Source organism: Denticeps clupeoides, unplaced genomic scaffold, assembly GCF_900700375.1.
Source record: "Denticeps clupeoides unplaced genomic scaffold, fDenClu1.1, whole genome shotgun sequence".
NCBI lineage: Eukaryota > Metazoa > Chordata > Actinopteri > Clupeiformes > Denticipitidae > Denticeps > Denticeps clupeoides.
Window position 1 is genome coordinate 573,638 of NW_021629993.1, and position 24,297 is coordinate 597,934.

Sequence of the window (24,297 nt, forward strand, 5' to 3'; positions counted from 1 at the left end):
AAGAATCCAAAATCCATTATTAAATATGATTAATCATATCTGTAATTACAAAAGCTAGTAGTAGTAATAACCAAATGGGAAATTATCACATTATTATAAACATTAATATTCCACCTGTGCTAAACATGTATTTTTGAGATGTTTCTATTTTAAAGAGTTTAACCCAAGGAAACCTACTTGCTTTGACAACTTTGATATTGATGTAAGGTTGACCCATTCCATCCTTGTGACGTCTTTTGATTTGTGCTCAATGCTTGCCTTCAATTATAGTGATTGTCATTGTGACACACTGCAGCACAACACACGATGACACAACCAGCCATGACTGGTCTGCTTCCTTACCTGCCAGGCCACCACCACAACACATTATACTAATGAAAATGCGACAATTTGTAATATTATGTTCACGCTCATTTTAATAAAACATCTCCCAAACACCAGAACTTACCACCACACTGAACACTTAAACCTTGTCAATAAAAATACATTTTTCAGTGAAGAACAGTCTATACTCTCCAATGGTCACACGTATAAAACAAAGAAACTGAGAAAAACAACAGAAAAGAATGACGGGACGGCTCTCAGAAATTCTGAGCTTAAATGTCAAGATTCTTCTTAGCTCTCAGAATTTCGTTATGAACGAAGTATTTCACGTCTTTCCATGAACGAGCTTTGAGGACTGGAGACTCTTTTTCAATACACGTCTGGCAGTCATTTTTCGCTGGCACCCTCATTAGTCTGATAAATTTGTCCATGTTTCGTCCTCTCCTGGTCAGTCCACACTCTTTTTAATGTTGGAGCACCTATAAATAAGAGAGAAGTTAGAGAACTTTCTTCTATAAAGAGCAGTTAGCAGTAAAGTTATCACTAATGAAAACATTTTTACAGTATTCTATTAGTACTTGAATAAACTGATTTGGCACTTCATTCACACAGTACAGAATGTTAAGACTGTTCTGGGGTGAAAACTGTCACAGTGATGAGCTTAAAGAAGGACACTGAAGGTGTGATTAATATTATTATTATGCCCCACAAGTTGGGTGTGAGATGGGTGAGCAGTTTGAAAGAGATTGGAGACTAATCTAGTGACAGGGGAGAGTGTTGCAACAGCATAGGATGGTGTTTTGTGGGATGAGTCTGGACATCAAGGAGGATGTGGTCAGTGGACACAGAGCCAAAGATCAGGTGGTGGAGATAAAAGAAGGAAGACTGGGTGGCAGGGACCAGTTACCAGACAGTTGAACAACTACTGCAGAAGTGGTGATGTAGACAGCTAGAGAAGTGCTTGGTGGAACATCTAGACACAAGAAAGGAAACATGGTGGTGGAATGAGTAAAGTGGGTTAGTCAGAGAACTGCAGATAATACACGAGTACAAGGAGATCATGCATAAATACAAATAAAGGCTCAAACAGGAAGTTCCGGTTCAGAGGGAGGTGGCACGCTGGACAGACCAATCGGTGGCCGCTCTTCAGGACGCACTGGAGGACGCAGACTGGGACATGTTCCAGAGTAGTTCCGGAAACATCAGTGAGTTTGCGGAAGCGGTTGTGAGTTTCATTGGGAAACTAACGGACGACACCGTTCAGAAAACGATCGTCAGAAGCCGTGGGTGGATAAAACCATCCGCGACGCTCTGAAATCTCGCACCGCGACCTATAACGCGGGGCTCACTTCCGGGGACATGGAACCATACAAGGCTGCGTCATACAGCGTCAGGAAAGCGGTGAAGGAGGCGAAGCAGCGCTACGGGAAGAAACTGGAGTCACAACTCGAACAGAGTGACTCTAGGAGCCTGTGGCGAGGACTACGGACAATAACGGACTATAAAGCACCAACATCCGGTACGACGAACGCGGACGTGTCTCTGGCAGACGAGCTAAATACGTTCTATGCTCGCTTCGAGGCTGCAGCTAAAGGCGCTAGCGATGCTACGGCTAGCGGCTCCAACAGCTGCAGACGGGAGGACACGGCCAGCACCGAGAACGCGTTCGTCATCACCGAGCATGATGTGAGGAGAGCCTTCAAGAGAGTGAACACCAGGAAGGCAGCAGGACCAGACGGCATCTCGGGGAGAATCCTCAGAGCCTGCGCGGACCAGCTAGCACCTGTGTTTACAGAGATATTCAACCTCTCTCTATCTCAGTCGGTGATCCCCACATGCTTCAAGGAGTCCATCATTGTTCCGGTCCCCAAGAAAACCCATCCTGCCTCCCTCAACCACTACCGCCCTGTATCCCTCACCTCAGTAGTGATGAAGATCTTTGAACGGCTGGTCAGAGACTTCATCATTTCTTCACTACCAGATACACTCGACCCACTACAGTTTGCATACCGTCCCAACCGGTCCACGGATGACGCCATATCACATCTCCTCCATACAGCACTCACCCACCTGGACACTCGGAAGGGAAATTATGTTAAAATGCTCTTCATTGACTACAGTTCAGCATTTAACACAATAATCCCTTCCACACTCACCACCAAGCTGGAGCACCTGGGACTCAGCTCATCTCTCTGTCAGTGGATCTCCAACTTCCTAACCGGGAGACCACAGGCAGTAAGGATGGGTGGACATGTCTCAGCCTCCATCACTCTCAGCACTGGAGCCCCCCAGGGCTGTGTTTGAGCCCCCTGCTGTACTCCCTGTACACCCATGACTGTACAGCCACTACTAACTCCACCACCATCATCAAGTTTGCTGACGACACTGTCGTGGTGGGCCTGATCTCTGACAACGATGAGACGGCCTACCTGGAGGAGGTTGGAAATCTGGTGAACTGGTGCCAGAGGAACAATCTCCACCTGAACGTCAGCAAGACAAAGGAGTTAATAGTGGACTTCAGTACAAAGCAGGAGAGGACCTACCAGACCCCTGTCATCAACAGGAGCCCAGTGGAGAGAGTGGACAGCTTCCGTTACCTCGGTGTTAACATCACGCAGGACCTGTCATGGTCCTGTCACATCAACACCGTGGTGAAAAAGGCCCGGCAGCGTCTCTACCACCTCAGATGCCTGAGAGACTTCAGACTGCCCTCCAAGGTGCTCAGGAACTTCTACTCCTGCACCATAGAGAGCATCCTGACGGGAAATATCTCAATCTGGTTCGGGAACAGCACCATGAAGGACAGGCGAGCCCTACAGAGGTGGTTCGATCAGCCGAACGAATCATCCGTACCAAGCTCCCTGACCTTCAATCTATCTACAGCAAACGGTGCTGCACCAGGGCCAGGAAGATAGTGAAGGACCTCACCCACCCCAACAATGGACTCTTCTCTCTGCTGCGATCAGGGAAGCGCTTTCGCTCCCTGAAGTCCAACACAGAGAGAATGAGGAGGAGCTTCTTCCCGCAGGCTGTCCGAGCTCTCAAATACAACACTACATAGAACTCCAACACACTCCAGCACTTTCACCTTCAATCACTCTGGACACTTTGCACAAAATCACTTTACACAAAATCTTTGCGCTTTTTACTTTACTGCTTTTTTTAAACATTGTCTTTCACTCATTTGCACACCTTCACCCTACCAGTTACACATATTTTATGTTAAAGACGTAAAAGTGTAATATTTGGTTATGTTTGCAATATTTGCATATTGGTTTTCATTGTATACTTGCAGTATTTGCAATACTGTGATCTGTAGCAGTCACAAAAAGCATTTCACTGCATATCATACCGTGTATGACTATGTATGTGACAAATAAAATTTGAATTTGGAGATGATCAGTAGGGAAAGGAGAGGTGGGTGAAGGGAAGAGCTCAGACATGCATAACTACAATACATACCCACACTGCATGTTGGAGACAATGGAGGGAGAAAAGGATCTGTAATGTTCGGCTAAGTTGAAAGTGAAGTGATTGTCACATGTGATACACAGCAGCACAGCACACAGTGCACACAGTGAAATTTGTCCTCTACATTTAACCATCACCCTGAGTGAGCAGTGTGAGGGGACGGTGGTTTGCTCAGTGGCACCTCAGTGGCACTTTGACGGATCAGGATTCGAACTGGCAACCTTCTGATTACGGGGGCGCTTCCTTAACCACTAGGCCACCACTGCCCACAGGAAAAGTAGAGGGCCTAAGATGGGAAATATCTGCAGTAGGTCAGGGTGAGGAGGAGAACTGTGGAAATCTACTCACAAACAGGGAGGGTGTTAAGCAGATGGAAAAATCTCTTGAGGGGCTGATTAATGAAGAAAATGCTAAAGAAAATGTTTTAAAATTCGGCAGATTGTGATCCAGGAGGTGCAGAACATTAGCAAAGAGGAAGGACAGCTATGAGGAAGATGAAGAATAGAGAGAATTGAAAGTGTAGAGATTGTCATTGTGAAACACTGCAGCACAACACACGGTAACATGTTTGCATTTTGATGTATTTACACGAAAATTTAAGAAACAATGCATCAATGTGTTCTTAAACCAAGATGGAGGAGAGGGTGATTATAGCAGTGATTGGAAGTTGATAATAGCCGCACCACCGCAAGGAAGGACATGCCTGATGCTGTCGGTCTGCCAGGTATTTTGATCGTGAACGTTGCTTATCGTTGGCTGTGTAGAAATAGCATGTGATGCATATAAATCTACTTTTCAGTTTGTTAATTGAAATACAGTAGTGTTATAAAAAACAATGTATTAGGGTCGTGCACAGTGATGTAAACTCAATGCAAAAAGTACCACCAATATGACCCTAATACATGATGTTTTTATAACACTACTGTATTAAACAATAAGGAGTTTTATAACTAAACATCCTGCAGACTGCCTTCCTCACGGTAAGAAGATTCAGATAAAAACTGTTATAATCAACCTCTCCTCCATCTTTGTTTGAATGCCCGCTTTTGTGTCTAAAGAGGCTTGCGAGGCGAGATTTGCAATGCAACTGTTGCCGCCCCAACAATGGATGCAGTGCCATGCTGTGTTTGGTCTGAACCTAGAGCATGCAGAGATGCAAAGGTGAATCACAAAGAATTCCAGACCCGTCTAGTAGTAACACTTTTATAAGAACCTGCAACCCTCTAATGTAATCACTAGACAATAATGCTTTATCTGCACATTATAGTCCATATAGACAGCGTTCAGGAAAATGGAGCCATTTACCTCTTTTAGTTGTGGTCTTCTTTTGACTCCCAACAGGGAGTTTAGTATTGTCCAGTACAGGCTGTTCCTCTCCATCTAACAAAAGCAGAAATAACTACAGTGGAACCTTAGTCTTGGAACATATTATGTCTTGTTTTTAGATTGCAATTCAAGGTAACATACCTGATGAAAGGTGGTCTTTGTGGGATCTGCTGTGGCTGTCCAGATCGTGAGACAAGTCTGCCACAGCAGACATTAACTGCAGGGCAGATGGAAAATGGAAATATCATTTTTTTTATTCACTCAGCAAATAAATTATGTATTTCAGAGTGTTTCATTAACTTTTACATTAAGAGAAAAGTAAAAGCGATCATATAGTCTGATTAACAACTTTTGAAGGCTATTATAAAAGTCACAATGAGGAAATATTTACAGAGGATTTAACTATATTAATATACTATATATGTGTATGTTTTATATCCCTGTTAATTTGTCTGTGGAGTAACTTTATTGATGTGTGGATAGCCATACAGTCAATTTACATCCAGAATCTAATGTAAAAAAAAAATATGTAAAATAGACTTAAATACAAACTCGGTGCACCGTAATTTCTCCATTTTCATCCTAACAACGGGACAGAAATCTCGCTTTTCCACAGAATCAGACTCGGATCTACAAGTACAGCTTTTTAAAAGCCCAGGAATACGCTGGGAAACGAGGGGGTTTAAAATGTAAAACCAAGCATCAATTCTCCTCTCTCTCGCTGTAAATAAAACGAATCACATGACGACGGAATTAAAAGGTCATTAAAATGCAATAAATGTAATTAACAACATGCGAAACACGTTTACCGATCACCAAAACAACATGACGATGCAACACGTGTAGAAGTTAAAATGTCGCGGCCACGTCTTGGAAATCTCTTTATGAATTTAACGGTGAAACCGCGGATGAAACATATAATATATAATATATAACTATATAATATACAGACGGACAGTGAACAGTGTGCAGCATATGCCACATGTTCGGAGATATTTAAAAATGGCACCATGGACATTTCTTTTATTATTAATTATGAAAATGTGACAGACCGCGTAATTTGTACTTAAAGGAACAAGTATAAATCATAATCAAATTTTACCTCAAAACAAGTCATTAAAACCAAAGATCTTACCTGGGCTTTTGCATATCCGGCTTTACATTTCTGATGGGGAATCCGTAAAACTTCTTTCCTTCTTTGTAAACCCTTCATTGCTGATGAAAAATATCCACACTTCACCCTCGCGATTTGATTCTTCCACCGGTTCTAATTCCTTAATTGTCGATCAAGGTTGGTGGGGGAGTTGTACTGAGCATGCGCGAACCGTCCTGAGTGTGGGGGAGGGGAGCCAGCTTGAGAGGGAAGCCGGCTCCTGCTGTACTGAGTGTGGGGGAGGGGAGCCAGCTCAGGAGCCAGCTTGAGAGGGAAGCCGACTCCTGCTGTACTGAGTGTGGGGGAGGGGCGCAGCCTCAGTTGTACTGAGCATGCGCGATTAATCCTGAGTGTGGGGGAGGGGAGCCAGCTTGAGAGGGAAGCCGACTCCTGCTGTACTGAGTGTGGGGGAGGGGAGTCAGCTCAGGCTGGGGCAGTAGATGTGAAATAGACAAATGCCTCTGTCTGAATAAATGCTACCCAAAATGTTATATGGTAGGAAAATGAAAATTCAGAAATGTAAAAGTACTGATTATCCTGAAAAAAAAAACAATATTTAAACAAATATTTGCTTGAAAATGTTGAGGTAGGTTTACCAAACCTGGACAGTATTGAAAGTGAAGTTTTGCAAGGAAATTATTACATCTTTTGATTTAATCTCTGATGAGAGTGAGACATGGAAGTGTTAAGATCACTCATCTCCTTTTAAACTCCAGGTAAAACGCCACCAGGGATATATATTATTTTTGATTTAATAGTCTCAGAGCCTTGCTAAAACCACATAGCCCACTCTGTATCCTACTAGCTGATTTACAAAGGTATACTATCTGCTAAGGCATATTATCTGGCTTCTTCAAAAATCTCTGCAGATGTGGTGCCCTCAAACTGGATGTGTGTGAAAATTCTTCAACCTCACTTTTGAGAAAATTTAGCTGTATAAAAAGATCACAAAATCACAAGTTCAAACCCCACTTACTACCATTGTGTCCCCCAGCAAGGCACTTAGCCCCCAGGGGACTGTTTCTAGCTCTCACCCTCCTAAAAGAATGGACGGAAACTGCAAAATGCTTCATTTGATGGTGCCGGGATTTCAGAGAAAACACAGCAATCTGTTTTGTGTTGATCAGAATTGTGCAATTGATATCTACAAATCCCCCGTCCATCTCCATTTTTTGAAATTGTCATATAAAGTCCATGGACACAGCTACAAAGCTTATCATCGAGACACACGAGACACACCAGAAAACGTCTGTGTCGAGTTTCAAACCTCTAGCTTCTTGTTTTCCTTGTCCATGAAGGCCTGAACCCAGAGAAGCATACAAACTTAATGTCCTGTTTTTCAAACTGGTATAAAAATTCTGCACTTTAATGTACAACTCTATTTTTTATATATGTTGTTTGGGACAGTCAGCTGTTCACATGAGTGAGATTTCAGATTTCTAGCTCCTTCCCTTCCTACTGATTTTTACGACTACCTCAGTTTCTTTAAATAACCATAAAAAGTCAGGATATTGAGGTACAGGTCAGAATTTGTACCTGGTCGTTCCCCTCCCTCCAGCCAACATTCGTGGCAAGTTTCAAGTCTTTAGCCCCTTCCTTTCCCTGCCTACGGGAGAGCAAAATCATGTGCACCATTCATGGCCTTCCAGATGGTGACCTTTGTGACCTTTGTGCTATAAAAGACCAGGGATTAAAGCTACGGGTCCGGTTTTAAAATCACTGCATCTGGACAGTCCAGTGCACCTGTGTGTGAAGTTTCAAAACTGTAGCTGCTTCCTACCCCTCCCTGACCCACCCATTCGCTGTTTTTTTGCCTAGGGTTAGGGTTGGGTAAACCGTAGTGCCCAGCATCACCAAACTCAAGCTACATCACCTCCCCTGCTCCCCCAATGTGGCTGTAAGGTTTGGTGGTTCTACAGCTGACTGACACCCTTTAACAGACCCAAACATTCGGCTGATTTTGTTACGTTTTGGGCTGCCATTCCAGAACTGTAGGGCCTAGGGTTGCCAAAGTTGATGGAGGGGGACCAGGCCATGCACTGATGCTGCACACTGGGTTTCATAACCATACACAAATCTGTTCTAATCTTAGTAACCTGTGAATATCCTCTTAGGTTCCAAGGTGGTCAGAGGACCTTCGGCAGCCGTTTTGAGAGGCCGTTTTGGAACCACAACCTTGACAGTCACAAAACTCAGCAAGCAGCTAGTAGGCCAAACTCCAAGGTGGCATGCTGATTTCAGTGACTGCTGACGTAGCAATTCTGCATTACTAGCTCGTTGAAGTGTCAGATAATGAGGACGAGGGGCAATGGTTAGGAACAGGAAGAGGCTGGGGCTTTCAAACTTCACACACACCTTTGCTGGGTCTTGGGGAAGGTGTGTTGTGTATTTCAGACCCTTTTAGGCCCTCTAGCTTCTTGTTTTCCTTGGCCATGGAGGCCTGAACCCAGACAAGCATGCAAACTTGTCCTGTTTTTCAAACTGGTATAAAGATTCTGCACTTTAATGTACAACTCTATTTTTTATATATGTTGTTAGGTACAGTCAGCTGTGCACATTAGTGAGTTTTCAGATTTCTAGCTCCTTCCCTTCCTACTGATTTTTACGACTACCTCAATTTCTTTAAATAACCATAAAAAGTCAGGATATTGAGGTACAGGTCAGAATTTGTACCTGGTCGTTCCCCTCCCTCCAGCCAACATTCGTTTCAAAACTGTAGCTGCTTCCTACCCCTCCCTGACCCACCCAATCGCTGTTTTTTTGCCTAGGGTTAGGGTTGGGTAAACCGTAGTGCCCAGCATCACCAAACTCAAGCTACATCACCTCCCCTGCTCCCCCAACGTGGCTGTAAGGTTTGGTGGTTCTACATCTGACCGACACCCTTTAACAGGCCCAAACATTCGGCTGATTTTGTTACGTTTTCTGCCTAGGGTTGCCAAAGTTGATGGAGGGGGACCAGGCCATGCACTGATGCTACATGCTGGGTTTCATAACCATACACAAATCTGTTCTAATATTTTGAGTGTTTTGAGTGTGGGGGAGGGGAGACAGCATAGCACAGGAGCCAGCTTGAGTGTACTGGGTGTGGGGGAGAGGAGTCAGCACAGGAGCCAGCTTGAGTGTACTGGGTGTGGGGGAGGGGAGTCAGCACAGGAGCCAGCTTGAGTGTACTGGGTGTGGGGGAGGGGAGTCAGCACAGGAGCCGGCTTGAGTGTACAGAGTTGGGGGAGGGGAGTCAGCACAGGAGCCAGCTTGAGTGTACTGGGTGTGGGGGAGGGGAGTCAGCACAGGAGCCAGCTTGAGTGTACTGGGTGTGGGGGAGGGGAGTCAGCACAGGAGCCAGCTTGAGTGTACTGGGTGTGGGGGAGGGGAGTCAGCACAGGAGCCGGTTTGAGTGTACTGGGTGTGGGGGAGGGGAGTCAGCACAGGAGCCGGCTTGAGTGTACAGAGTTGGGGGAGGGGAGTAAGCACAGGAGCCATCTTGAGTGTACAGAGTTGGGGGAGGGGAGTCAGCACAGGAGCCATCTTGAGTGTACTGGGTGTGGGGGAGGGGAGTCAGCACAGGAGCCAGCTTGAGTGTACTGGGTGTGGGGGAGGGGAGTCAGCACAGGAGCCGGCTTGAGTGTACAGAGTTGGGGGAGGGGAGTAAGCACAGGAGCCATCTTGAGTGTACAGAGTTGGGGGAGGGGAGTCAGCACAGGAGCCATCTTGAGTGTACAGAGTTGGGGGAGGGGAGTCAGCACAGGAGCCATCTTGAGTGTACAGAGTTGGGGAGAGGAGTCAGCACAGGAGCCATCTTGAGTGTACTGGGTGTGGGGGAGAGGAGTCAGCACAGGAGCCAGCTTGAGTGTACTGGGTGTGGGGGGGGAGAGGAGTCAGCACAGGAGCCATCTTGAGTGTACTGGGTGTGGGGGAGAGGAGTCAGTTTAGCACAGGAGCCAGCTTAATCAGGCCTTCGTGCTAGAGAAAGCTCATCGCATGCTAGCACAAGTAAAGCCTAATCAACACAGAACCGTGATTATATGGTTCTGGAAATTCCAAGATAGAGAGACTGTCTTTCATCGCATCTTTTAAAATCTGGTTTAACAAGGCATCAAGAAGATTTTTTACTTATATGTAGGGGATGACTTGATGTCATATAATCAGTTATGTGCAGATTATGATATTCCAATGAATCATTTTTACAAGTATTTACAATTGAAGCACTATATATTGTGTCAGCAGAAACATTTATCCTTAACCTCGAAATCCAAGCTCGAGAATTTAATTGTGTCCCTTATGTATAGGAGATGATGATTATCATTATTATATGGCCTGTTATTAAACTGCTTGAAAGAGTCCTCTTCTAAAAATTTGGAAGCATGGAAAGCTGACATAGAAGAAGACATTTGTGAGGCAGATTGGGAAATAGCTCAATCTGTCAATACCAAATTGAAGCTGTTTCAGTATAAATGGTTGATGCGCACCTATTTTACACCAAGCAAATTACACCATATGTATCCCAATATGCCTGATTTATGTGTGAAGTATGGGGAGGAGAAGGATACACTCATACATTATCTGTGGGAGTGTACAAAGATTAAAGAATGTGACTAAATGCATGAGTCTTATTGTAGTCTGGGAAATCCCTCTGCCAGCCAGTCTCTGTATACTTGGAATATATCCTGCGGACCTTGTTGTGCATCAAAAGCAATCATTACTCATTGACTTTGGACTTTTACAAGCCACGAGGACAATTGCCCTACTATGAAAAAGTATGGAAGCACCTTCTAGACAAAGGAGTTGTCAGCTTGTCTCACTCTGGAGAAACTAACTTATATGATTTAAAAGAAAGAAGAAACTCATTCATTTATGGAATCCCTATATTCAGTTTTTAGAATCTTATGTTTCATGAATATGTTTTTTTCATTATCTTTCAATGTCTATGTCAGATACGCTCTGCCCCCCTTTTTAATTTTAATTATTGCACTATTATTATTTACTATTGTTTAATTTTGCATGTTTATTCTGTTTGTGTTGTTGAGTAGGGTGGGGATATGTTTATTGGTAAAATAATGATAAAACTAAAGATTGAAGGAAAAAAGTATGTCCAAAAGTGCCTGTTCATTCCATTTCTCATGATACCTCTTGTGTAACGATGTAAAAATAATGCAGATCCTGTGCCAGAATATAAGATTTTGTGGGCAGTTAGGATCATTTGGATGCATTGCCAGAATAGTACCTGAATGAGGTTTCATGGCAAATGGGGTGCAGTACCGAATACCAACTGTAGGGGGGTGTCATGAAAATTAGTGCAGTACCTGAATACCAGCTGTAGGGGGGTATCGTGAAAATCAGTGCAGTACCTGAATTCCAGCTGTAGGGGGGTGTCATGATAATTAGAGTGTAGTACCTCAACAATAACTATGGTGGAGGCAGAGAGCAGATGTGTGCGAGAGCTCCGGAGTACAAAATGCATTTTATGCAAAAAGCGAGGACCTTTCTTAAAAAACATAGCATAGCATTTTGACAGGCATAGAAGGCCATTGCAATGAAGACAAAGTGAGGACCGGCCAAAATGTCCTCACTTCCCAAAAATGTCCTCACTATGTTGGTCTAAAACGCACGTCGGTCCTTACTACTATAGAAAAACAAACACATACACGCATACACACACACACACACACACATACACACACACGTACACACACGCACACACATACACACACATATACACGCATACACACGCACACACACATGCACACACATACACACACATACACGCATACACACACATACACACACACATATACACGCATACACACACGCACACACACATGCACACACATACACACACATACACGCATACACACACACATATACACGCATACACACACATACACACACACACATACACGCATACACACACATACACACACACACTGACTAAACCGTTGTTGAACTGGACAGAACTGGAGGTCCATTGTACAGCACGGCGTCCACTGGTGACGGACAACAGAACAGCAGTGCTAGACGGTCCATCAGGCCTGAATTCTCGTCCCAATCTCATATGAGCTTTTATACGTTGCGTTACTCTTCAGACCAAAATGTCACATCGCTGCTGGTGTCTAAAATTCATACGAACTGTAACTCTGCACATGCTGAGCATCCATACCAGCGCTGGACCTGTCAGTTGCGCAGCTTGGGTCCACAAAAGAAACCAAAACGTTTTCGCTTTTTATAAAACCTCGGATTTAAATGGAGCGTCATCCACATGGAGATGCAGAGAATGGCCTCCACACCTGTAAGTGGCGCTATAACTCCCCGCTCTCGAGTCTTGTTTCGCGTCTAGTTCTCATGGTGTTGATGTGCCGACACAAGAATATTTTGGAAGAAAACGTGTTGTGTGGACGAGGCCTGAGTGTGATGGACACTATTGGATTTTTTTTTCTTCTACAGCATTTATGTTTTTCCAGCTGGTATCAACCATCTGTGGGGCTCTGTCTGAACTCTGCACCATCAGATCCTGCCCTGCAGCTACTGGACCTGGAAAAAGGTTCTACACACACACTACTCCTCTACTCAACTCCTACTGTTCATTACTTCTCCCTTACTCAACTCCTACCATTCATTACTTCTCCCTTACTCAACTCCTACAGTTCATTACCGCTCCCTTACTCAACTCCTAACGTTCATTACTTCTCCATTACTCAACTGCTACAGTTCATTACTTCTCCCTTACTCAACTGCTACAGTTCATTACTTCTCCCTTACTCAACTCATACAGTTTATTACTTCTCCCTTACTCAACTCTTACAGTTCATTACTTCTCCCTTACTCAACTCTTACAGTTCATTACTTCTCCCTTACTCAACTCTTACAGTTCATTACTTCTCCCTTACTCAACCCCTACAGTTCATTACTTCTCCCTTACTCAACTCTTACAGTTCATTACTTCTCCCTTACTCAACTCTTACAGTTCATTACTTCTCCCTTACTCACTTCTTACAGTTCATTACTTCTCCCTTACTCAACTCATACAGTTCATTACTTCTCCCTTACTCAACCCCTACAGTTCATTACTTCTCCCTTACTCAACTCTTACAGTTCATTACTTCTCCCTTACTCAACCCCTACAGTTCATTACTTCTCCCTTACTCAACTCTTACAGTTCATTACTTCTCCCTCACTCAACTGCTACAGTTCATTACTTCTCCCTTACTCAACTCTTACAGTTCATTACTTCTCCCTTACTCAACTCCTACCATTCATTACTTCTCCCTTACTCAACTCTTACAGTTCATTACCACTCCCTTACTCAACTCCTACCATTCATTACTTCTCCTTTACTCAACTCCTACAGTTCATTACCGCTCCCTTACTCAACTCCTAACGTTCATTACTTCTCCATTACTCAACTGCTACAGTTCATTACTTCTCCCTTACTCAACTGCTACAGTTCATTACTTCTCCCTTACTCAACTCCTACCATTCATTACTTCACCCTTACTCAACTCCTACAGTTCATTATTTCTCCCTTACTCAACTCATGCAGTTTATTACCGCTCCCTTACTCAACTCCTACAGTTCATTACTTCTCCCTTACTCAACTCATACAGTTTATTACCGCTCCCTTACTCAACTCCTACAGTTAATTATTTTTCCCTTACTCAACTCCTACCATTCATTACTTCTCCCTCACTCGACTGCTACAGTTCATTACTTCTCCCTTACTCAACTCTTACAGTTTATTACCGCTCCCTTACTCAACTCTTACAGTTCATTACTTCTCCCTTACTGAACTCCTACAGTTCATTACTTCTCCCTTACTCAACTCTTACAGTTCATTACTTCTCCCTTAACTCAACTCTTACAGTTCATTACTTCTCCCTTACTCAACTCCTACCATTCATTATTTCTCCCTTACTGAACTCTTACAGTTCATTACTTCTCCCTTACTCAACCCCTACAGTTCATTACCTCTCCCTTACTCAACTCTTACAGTTCATTACCTCTCCCTTACTCAACTCTTACAGTTCATTACTTCTCCCTTACTCAACTCCAACAGTTCATTAGTTCTCCCTTACTCACATCTTACAGTTCATTACTTCTCCCTTACTCAACCCCTACAGTTCATTACTTCTCCCTTACTCAACCCCTACAGTTCATTACTTCTCCCTTACTCAACTTTTACAGTTCATTACTTCTCCCTTACTCAACTCTTACAGTTCATTACTTCTCCCTTACTCAAACCCTACAGTTCATTACCTCTCCCTTACTCAACTCTTACAGTTCATTACTTCTCCCTTACTCAACTCCAACAGTTCATTAGTTCTCCCTTACTCAACTCTTACAGTTCATTACTTCTCCCTTACTCAACTCCTACAGTTCATTACCTCTCCCTTACTCACTTCTTACAGTTCATTACCTCTCCCTTACTCAACCCCTACAGTTCATTACCTCTCCCTTACTCAACTCCTACAGCTCTTATACACTCCTTACAACACAACTCATATCTCTCCATGCTTCACATTTGCACACCTCACATGCTCTATACCTCTATACTACAGGGTATATTTCTGGACAGATGGCTGTGGCCGCAGGCTAAACTGCTCAGCACCTCTTTATATTGACTATGCTACATCCTACATCCAGGAGTTACTGACTGATGAGTTGGTCTTTCCTACAATGGCAGGTACAGTGTAAATGCTGACCTGCCTGATATACTTTTATCATTTCTTTTCATTTATTCTAACGATAAATGCAGCTGAATTTGTTTGTTTCAGGTTCTCCGTTTCCTTCAGGTTTTGTGTTTCTGGTACAGAAGATTTTCCTCCTGCTATTCCGCATGCTGGCGCACCTGTACAGTGCACATCAAACACACCTGGTTTCCATGCAGATGCAGCCGCACTTCAACACCCTGTTCACACACTTCATCATATTCAGCCACAGCTTCAGTCTGCTGGAGCTGCAAGAGACCACAGAACTGCAAGATATTATGGCCCTCACTCAAATTCACACATATAACAGCCACCCACCATGCAAACACAATGAACCTGCCGACTGAGGCATAGAAACAGGGAAGAAGACCCACCTGGAGGAGAGAAAAAGACCCCGACCCACCTGGAGGAGAGAAAAAGACCACGACCCACCTGGAGGAGAGAAAAAGACCACAATCCACCTGGAGGAGAGAAACAGACCACGACCCACCTGGAGGAGAGAAAAAGACCACGACCCACCTGGAGGAGAGAAAAAGACCCCGACCCACCTGGAGGAGAGAAAAAGACCACGACCCACCTGGAGGAGAGAAAAAGACCACGACCCACCTGGAGGAGAGAAAAAGACCACAATCCACCTGGAGGAGAGAAACAGACCACAATCCACCTGGAGGAGAGAAAAAGACCACAATCCACCTGGAGGAGAGAAACAGACCACGACCCACCTGGAGGAGAGAAAAAGACCACGACCCACCTGGAGGAGAGAAAAAGACCCCGACCCACCTGGAGGAGAGAAAAAGACCACAATCCACCTGGAGGAGAGAAACAGACCACGACCCACCTGGAGGAGAGAAAAAGACCACGACCCACCTGGAGGAGAGAAAAAGACCACGACCCACCTGGAGGAGAGAAAAAGACCCCGACCCACCTGGAGGAGAGAAAAAGACCACGACCCACCTGGAGGAGAGGAAAGACCACGACCTACCTGGAGGAGAGAAAAAGACCACGACCCACCTGGAGGAGAGAAACAGACCACGATCCACCTGGAGGAGAGAAAAAGACCATGACCCACCTGGAGGAGAGAAACAGACCACGATCCACCTGGAGGAGAGAAAAAGACCACGACCCACCTGGAGGAGAGAAAAAGACCATGACCCACCTGGAGGAGAGAAAAAGACCACGACCCACCTGGAGGAGAGGAAAAGACCACGACCTACCTGGAGGAGAGAAAAAGACCACGACCCACCTGGAGGAGAGAAACAGACCACGATCCACCTGGAGGAGAGAAAAAGACCATGACCCACCTGGAGGAGAGAAACAGACCACGATCCACCTGGAGGAGAGAAAAAGACCATGACCCACCTGGAGGAGAGAAACAGACCACGATCCACCTGGAGGAGAGAAAAAGACCACGACCCACCTGGAGGAGAGAAACAGACCACGATCCACCTGGAGGAGAGAAAAAGACCACGATCCACCTGGAGGAGAGAAAAAGACCATGACCCACCTGGAGGAGAGAAACAGACCACGATCCACCTGGAGGAGAGAAAAAGACCACGACCCACCTGGAGGAGAGGAAAAGACCACGACCTACCTGGAGGAGAGAAAAAGACCACGACCTACCTGGAGGAGAGACCAGAATCCACCTGTAGGAGAGAAAAAGACCAGTGCTGTGATATTCATGATACTCTTGTTTCATCATTAGTGGTTATGAAATAAAACGAATTAGTTGAATGACTGAGATATGTTTGTGATAAGTCTTCAGTAAACTTAACAACTGAAAATAACATAGTTTTGTTTTTTATTAAATTTACACTGTTAACTCCACACTATCTACCAGACTGTGGTGGGCTGGTGCCCCACCCTGCACCCAGTGTCCACCCTGAGTAGGACTAGGCAGTTATGGACGGTGAATATTTACTAGAGATAGCCGGCGGACTGGTGACCCTGTTTCAGGGAAAATGAACCCCAGAATGTCCACATAACCATTTCAGCAAACAAGAGCAGCAGCGAATCCATTAGTGACGTCAAACTCAAACCACAGCAACACACACTGTCATGAGCAGTGATAGCAGTGTGTGTGTGTGTGTGTGTGTGTGTGTGTGGGTTAAAGAGAGAGAGGGGGAGAGAGATACTGGGTCACAGTCAGTTTGCTCCTTGTTGTGCCTAATGCTCTCGGAACATCTGTTGAGGGTTCAGTAAAATTTAAAATGAAAATTTTAATGTGAGGAGCAGGAATCAGGACGTGAGGACGAATGGAACAGACTGCAGATCAGCAACATTTCTGATGTTTCTGCTGATTCATCTGAAGAGTCCGGGTTAAAATCAAACATCTGAACTGGCGCCATATGACCCATGCAGATGGGCGTTGAGGGGGTGTGGCAACGTGTCCCCGTATAAGAGAAGAGAGGGACAAGAGAGGACAGAAAAAAGGGAACAGAACAAGAATCAGCCGGTGAACAACATGAGGATCATCGGTGAGGTCAGTACCGTGGTTCTGGGTTTATCTTTCCTGTCGTCATGATTCAACCCATGGTCTTTAAAGAATGAGACAAAACAGAATATATTTATTCATCATATACAGATGATATTTTAGGTCTGACTGTGTTGAATGATGTGTGACCTGCTGCTCCTGATGGTGGTAGGTAGGAGTGTAATGAAGGAAGGACATTCTTCCCTCAGGGTCCAGACCCGTCTCTGGTCTACAGGCCCAATCTGCAGCCCAGCAATGCCAAGGATAAGACAACCTTTCGGAATTATGAGGTAAATTAATGCAGCCGGACTCTCATAAAGAGCATTTCTGCAATATCAGAAGATGGGGGTAATGCAGCTGTGACCTGAGGCACAAATCCCATCCCGTCCTGCCTGAGCTCCACCTGGGTGTCTTCTTACAGGGTGGAGAGCTGCATGACCGAGTCTTCAACACATACAGACTGATGCACACACACCAGACTCTCGACTTCATCAAACAGAAGGTGAGATGCTGAACACCTGGTGGAGTTATAGTTAAGGTGTGGGTGTTACAGTCAGACTCAGGCCCCTTGATTAACCTCTGACCTCTCTGGAAATCTGTAGCATATTCAGTGGTCCAGCTGCTCTCATGCCAAGTTGACCATGATGGAGGCCATCGAGCTGCTGGACAAGCTGGTGGACGAGTCAGACCCAGACGTGGATTTTCCCAACTCCTTCCACGCCTTCCAGACCGCTGAGGGCATCCGACAACAACACCCCGATAAAGGTCATGATCAGAATTTAAGGTCAGAAAGTGCAAATAGTCCTAAAACCCGCCCCTCCCTTCAGACTGGTTCCAGTTGGTCGGACTCATCCACGATGTTGGGAAAGTTATGGCTTTGTGGGGAGAGCCTCAGGTGAGTGACGGGCCTGATGACCAGAACCCTGTAGAGCATAAATAAAAATGTGTGCGTGTGTGTTTGTGCGCAGTGGGCTGTGGTTGGTGACACGTACCCCGTTGGCTGCAGGTTCCAGGACTCCATTGTCTTCAGAGACTCCACCTTCAGTGAGAACCCCGACTTCAAGCAGTCAGCATTCAGGTACACACACACACACACACAAATTTTATGCCTAAAAAACTGCCTGACGTCTGTTTGTTGGTTCTGCAGTTCTGAATATGGCGTCTACAAACCCAACTGTGGGCTGGAGAACGTGACGATGTCCTGGGGCCACGATGGTGAATACACACACACACACACACACACACAATTTCATTTAGTGTCAGACGACTTTTATGAAACTGGTTTGTGTTGTAGAGTATCTGTACCAGGTGCTGAAGTTTAACAAGTGTCCTATTCCTGAAGAGGTGAGGTAGCACCACACACCAACCAATCACCTTCACACTCAACAAACAGACATACACAACCGTGTGGAATTCTCTCACCTGCAGGGGATGTACATCATACGGTTCCACTCGTTCTACCCCTGGCATCACCATGGCGACTACATGCACTTGTGCGATGACAAAGACATGCGCATGCTTCCCTGGGTTAAGGAGTTCAAGTACGGATACACACCAAACACACACACACATTGTACACATTTCAATATGAAGTGTGAGTCTGCAGCTCCTCGCTCTGCTCTGCTGTGTCTCAGTAAGTTTGACCTCTACACCAAGTCGGACCGCCTGCTGGACGCCGCCACGCTCAGGCAGCACTACCAGCAGCTGATCGACAAGTTCTGCCCCGGAGTCCTGAGCTGGTGACTGGAGCCACGCCCCTCACTACACACGTACACAACTGGCGAGTTATCTGTAGCCTGTCGCGGCGTGTGAAATAAATGTAGAGAAACCTCCCAACCCTTGGACTGAAAAGGTCATTAAACGCTGTGCTGCACACACACGGTGACAACGAGGCAACGTGGCATAAAACACACAAGCAAGGGCTGCAAGGTCAAAGGTCATGTTCAGTCTCATATAATAACAAGCATTTCAAAAGCACTGATGTGTTCAGACACCTTCCAATTTTATTATAAACAGCCACACACAACAATAAATCGACATTTACAACAAAAATTCCCCGTTCAGCTACTTCCTCTTTCTGGGAGTGGCACATGATGGCTCCTCCTTCTCTCTTTTTGGGGGCGGGGCTGGGCTGGTGCCTTGTTTGCTTGGGTTTTCGCCATCTTTTGCTCCAGTGTATGTCAGCTGTTTCAGAACACACACTCCCACCAGCATAAAGAAGAGCGAGGAGAGCACCAGAGGAGGAGGAACATCACACACCCTCTCCCGCACCAACCGCAGGAACCAGGGTAGTGCCGCCTCAGAACCGCGCCGTTTAACGTCTTTATCCTGGTCACACACACGGGCACACACATACACACACACACACACGCGCACACACACACATACACACACGCACACACATACACACACGCACGCACGCACACACACGCACACACACACCATACACACACACGCACACACACGCACACACACACCATACACACACACGCACAAACACACACACACCATACACACACATACACACACACACCATACAACACACATACACACACACACCATACACACACACACACCATACACACACACACCATACACACACGCACACACACACACACACGCACACACACACATACACACACACGCCACACACACGCACACACACACCATACACACACATACACACACACACACACACACGCACACACACACCATACACACACACACACACAGGTGTAGAAGGCAATCTTTCTAGGAACGTGTCTGATGAAACAGTGACATGGTACCTTCAGTCCAAACTGACTCAGCATCTTCTCTAAAAACGGGTCACCCAGCTGGACCACGGGGTAGAACTCCTCAACGTACGTTCTCCTCCACCACCTACACACACACACACACACACACACTCATTAGGGGAAAATGGCATGAAATGATAAAAGGGTTTTATCTCAGCTCACCCGTCCTCCTGCGGCCCCGTGAAGCGGTATTTATATCGGCGAGCGCGGAGGTAGGCGGGCGGGGCCGAACTGAAGGGATACCGGGACGTGTCTGTCTGGACCAGTCGGATGACTGAAATGGAAAAAGACGCACGGTTACACACGAGCGCAGGCGGACCAGGGCGTGGCGGCGGGAAGAGGGAGGCGGCGCACCATCTGGCTTCCCCTGCAGCAGGCGCTGGAGGAGGCTGCTGAACCACGGACTCTGCGAGTGCGGCCCCAGCGCGGCGAACCACAGCTGCCAGTCCAGCCGCGGCTGGTGCGGCGCCACGAACGCGGGCGCGGCGCTGACGTTCCCCGGCTTGTACATGAACTCGATCTCCTACTGAAACACACCGAGCGACGGGACTCAATCACGAGCGACACGGTCACACGGAGCCTCACAGCCTCTCACCGCCCAGCTCCGCCCGTCCACGCTCCCCTCGACGATGACCTCTGGACGGCCACCGACCCCGGTCATTCTGCGGAACAGCCCGTACGAGTTGGCCACATGAAGTCTCTCCGTCATCTCGTACAGCCGCCGGACTCCAGGCCACAGGGAGCTGCTGGCGTGGACCTCAACGAAGGTGAAAGGAACCTGGAGTATCGAGATTCCAGCAGATCATCACCAACATCACAACCTTCTCAACCTTCTCAACACGACCAGTTTATGGATCTTTTCACAGACGACTTGGCACATGCTTGGATCTGCAAAAAATCTCATTTTAACAAGCCAACAAGCCTCTGTAGCCTAGCAGGTAACACACTCGTCCCTGAACCAGAAGAGCCAGGTTCAAACCCCACTTACTACCATCGTGTCCCTGAGCAGGACACTTAACCCTGAGTGTCTCCAGGGGGGGACTGTCCCTGTAACTACTGACTGTAAGTCGCTTTTTGGGCTGGTTATAATAAAAAAAATGTTGCAGACCAAGCAGGTGATACTCAGAAATTATGAATATTTTGCTTTAAGCCATAAATCATGTGGCATTACCATGACACATTAGAACTGTTGAACTGAGTTGAACTGACCAGGCTGATGGTGAAGATGGACGCAGCAGCAGCAGAAAACAAACCCCACTGCAGCGTAGTCCACAGGCGGAGACACACCCCCCTCACACACGCACACCTACACACACACACACACACGTACAATTCAAAACTCTAGCTCCCTCAAACTCTCAGGCAATCTCCTCAACTCATCTACTCACTTAAACATGGAGGTCACGACCTCCCAGGTAAGAGACAGAACGCCCATCCAGATGATGGGAACCATGACCTGCTTTAAAAAAGCATTAAACTGGTGGAAGGTGAATCCTGCAAGAAACAGACAAAGTGATTAAATAACAAAAATACACCACACACACACACACACACACACACACACACCTGTCTTGGAGGAGACCTCTCCACCGTCCCAGTGCAGGTTGAAGCAGATGATGGTCCAGTAGAGCAGCAGGACATAAACCCCGAACTCCACACACACACCCAGCCAGGAGCACCAGGTCCAGACAGCAGCTGCAGACACGATCACGCGAGTTACGGTTCCAGCTGTGTGTGTCTCTCTCTGTTTTAGTTTTTGGGTGTGTCCTGTCTCGTTTAGGCTGTTGTAGTGGGAGGAGCTTCCTTCCTGCTGCGGATTGGCTGCCACAAGGTTTAGAAGGAGCCCTCAGACGTGCTCGGGAGGTCTGCTAGAGATCTCGCCCTGTGGTTTTGGTTGTGGGGTGAAGAATTCTTGTTAGTTGTCCCCAGACTCCTCCCTCCTTTGTTTGTCCTCTGTAGTGTGAATGTCTCTCTGGTTACTTGTATATGGCTCCACTGTAAATTAATTAATATCTCCCTACGCCTTTCCCAAATCTATCCGGATCCCGTTCCTCTACCCCCCTCGGCGAGGAGGATCATGACACTATCTGGAGACTGAAGGACTGTGGTGTGTGTGTGTGTGTGTTTACATTGTTTTACGTTGTTCTTGCGATGTCTGCAGAGCAGGAAGTCGATGTGTTCGTCGTCCAGCAGAGAAAAACACAGTGTGATGGTCAGCAAGTTAAAGAAATTATAATTTCCAGAGAGAATGATGAGCCCCTGGAGAAACACCTGTAACACAGAGCAGCAGGACGATGTCTTACTAAAGTCAAGCAGAGAAGATGAAAGTTGGTCCCTGGTCATCTGGACAGACCTGCAGGTAGAACGCTGACAGTCGATGTCGGCGAATGGGACTGAAGAACAGGAAGGGGACGGGGATCTCGATGACGAAGGTTCCAACTACACTCAGCTTCTGCCACCATACTGGCAGCTGGTGGGCGAACCATGCCAGGGGGGTCGGGATACATTGTGTCTCGTAGTGATATGTCAGAGCTACACACACACACACACACACACACATCAATTACTCACAAACATTCGTTTCATCACATACACACACACACACCTACCCGTGAGACCCCACCATGTAGGGCAGCGACTGGTGAGTTTGACCACGCCCGACGCAAACATGAGACGGAACAGCAGCCAGCGCACCAACCACAGCATAATGTTGTCATGGAAACGGCCGCGCCAAAAACCTAATGGCAAATTCACAGGAGCCACCAACACAGAGAGAAACCCCACCTCCAACAGCAAACTATCCCTGAAAAAGGCCAGAACATCCCATCACGGACACACACATACACACAAAAACACACTCACACACACACACAAACACCTTACCACTGGAAATAGAGGAACACCTGGCCCACCTGCGGGCAGAAAAAGATTCTGTGTGTCAGGTGACAGACCGGGCGACCTGGTGACTTGGTGTGAGTCTGTGTGTCACCTGGTAGAGTGACAGGTACGTCACCCACAGGATCAGGTACACACCGCAGCCCCGCAGCACCGGGCTCAGTGCCGCCAACAGGCTGACGGCGGTACCGGCCAGCGCCAGCAGCTCCATGCCCTGCTGGGTGTCCAGTCCGAGCCGAGGGCCGAGCCACAGCAGCGTGGGCGTGTCCCTCAGCTGCTCCCACAAGCCTTTGCCACTGGGCCGCAGCATCCAGCGTGCTGGCAACAACCCCTCGTTACCATAGAGACCTGCGAGGTCAACCATCCCATAAAACTCGATCACAAACTCTTACATTTCACATTTACATTTACAGCATTTATCAGACGCCCTTATCCAGAGCGACTTACAATCAGTAGTTACAGGGACAGTCTCCCTGGAGACACTCAGGGTTAAGTGTCTTGCTCAGGGACACAATGGTAGTAAGTGGGATTCGAACCCGGGTCTTCTGGTTCATAGGCGAGTGTGTTACCCACTAGGCTACTACCACCCACTAACTCTTATTCTGAATCATTTTATACACTTTTATTGGTCTCGTTGGTCCATTTCTCATCTTGTAATTTAGACGAATGCGAAAGGGGCGTGGCTTCATCACATTGATGGACACGCCCAGAAGAGTACAGCGTGCAGTGTACATGTTCATGTTTTTAAACGTAATTTCCTGTTGGCTAAATGTCCTTATTGTGTCAGACTCTCAGAATGCAGAATAAAGAAGTATAATTGTAATTAAACCCCCTTAAACTCCGCCCACCCGCAACAGTAAACAGCTCAACTCGGAACTTTACGGGTTCTCACCCGGAATCTGGACGTAGAGCGACGCGAAGGCGAACATGTAGATGACGGCCACGGCCCAGAGGAAGAGCCGCCGCGGAGCTCCGGTTTCTCCCATTTCTCCCGATCCTCCCGTTTCTCCCACCGCCGCCACCGCGCATGCGCGCCACGCAGGACCCACGTGACGCGCCTTCACTTCACAGTCGAGCCGTAATACTCGGATCCTTTTTAGGATTCGGCTCCCTCTGAGTCACTCACTAAACTGATCCGGGCGTGTGAGTCACTTGAGTCACTTG

At 46.5% G+C, this 24,297-nt stretch overlaps 3 protein-coding genes across 5 annotated transcripts; 2 read left to right on the forward strand and 1 right to left on the reverse strand.

The window, feature by feature from the left end:
- The first annotated feature begins 12,123 nt into the window (after positions 1-12,123).
- LOC114779555 (MOB kinase activator-like 1A) lies at positions 12,124-15,467 on the forward strand. Its single transcript, XM_028967460.1, has 3 exons — positions 12,124-12,809; positions 14,824-14,948; positions 15,040-15,467. The coding sequence occupies exons 1-3, from the start codon at positions 12,718-12,720 to the stop codon at positions 15,318-15,320; spliced, it is 498 nt and encodes a 165-aa protein (XP_028823293.1). The 5' UTR covers positions 12,124-12,717; the 3' UTR covers positions 15,321-15,467.
- Positions 15,468-16,462: 995 nt separating this feature from the next.
- On the forward strand, positions 16,463-19,271 carry miox (myo-inositol oxygenase). 2 transcript variants are annotated; one of them, XM_028967458.1, is made up of 10 exons: positions 16,463-17,452; positions 17,653-17,733; positions 17,865-17,945; positions 18,046-18,208; positions 18,271-18,338; positions 18,412-18,521; positions 18,591-18,658; positions 18,738-18,787; positions 18,872-18,984; positions 19,078-19,271. In XM_028967458.1, the coding sequence occupies exons 1-10, from the start codon at positions 17,435-17,437 to the stop codon at positions 19,184-19,186; spliced, it is 861 nt and encodes a 286-aa protein (XP_028823291.1). In that variant the 5' UTR covers positions 16,463-17,434; the 3' UTR covers positions 19,187-19,271. The 2 variants fall into 2 exon arrangements, with proteins under 2 accessions (XP_028823291.1, XP_028823290.1); XM_028967457.1 differs by having other exon boundaries at positions 16,463-16,618; positions 17,332-17,452; positions 18,046-18,338; positions 18,450-18,521.
- Positions 19,272-19,424: 153 nt separating this feature from the next.
- On the reverse strand, positions 19,425-24,154 carry lmf2a (lipase maturation factor 2a). Of its 2 annotated transcripts, none has more exons than XM_028967446.1 (14): positions 24,026-24,154; positions 23,228-23,481; positions 23,122-23,150; positions 22,848-23,041; positions 22,592-22,770; positions 22,368-22,509; positions 21,805-21,933; positions 21,627-21,732; positions 21,448-21,544; positions 20,834-21,016; positions 20,593-20,761; positions 20,401-20,512; positions 20,230-20,323; positions 19,425-19,771 (listed from the first exon to the last, which is right to left on the reverse strand). In XM_028967446.1, exons 1-14 carry the CDS (start codon positions 24,117-24,119, stop codon positions 19,508-19,510), a joined length of 2,046 nt encoding a protein of 681 aa, XP_028823279.1. In that variant the 5' UTR covers positions 24,120-24,154; the 3' UTR covers positions 19,425-19,507. The 2 variants fall into 2 exon arrangements, with proteins under 2 accessions (XP_028823279.1, XP_028823280.1); XM_028967447.1 differs by lacking the exon at positions 24,026-24,154 and adding an exon at positions 23,728-23,945 and having other exon boundaries at positions 23,228-23,518.
- Between the last annotated feature and the right edge of the window lie 143 nt (positions 24,155-24,297).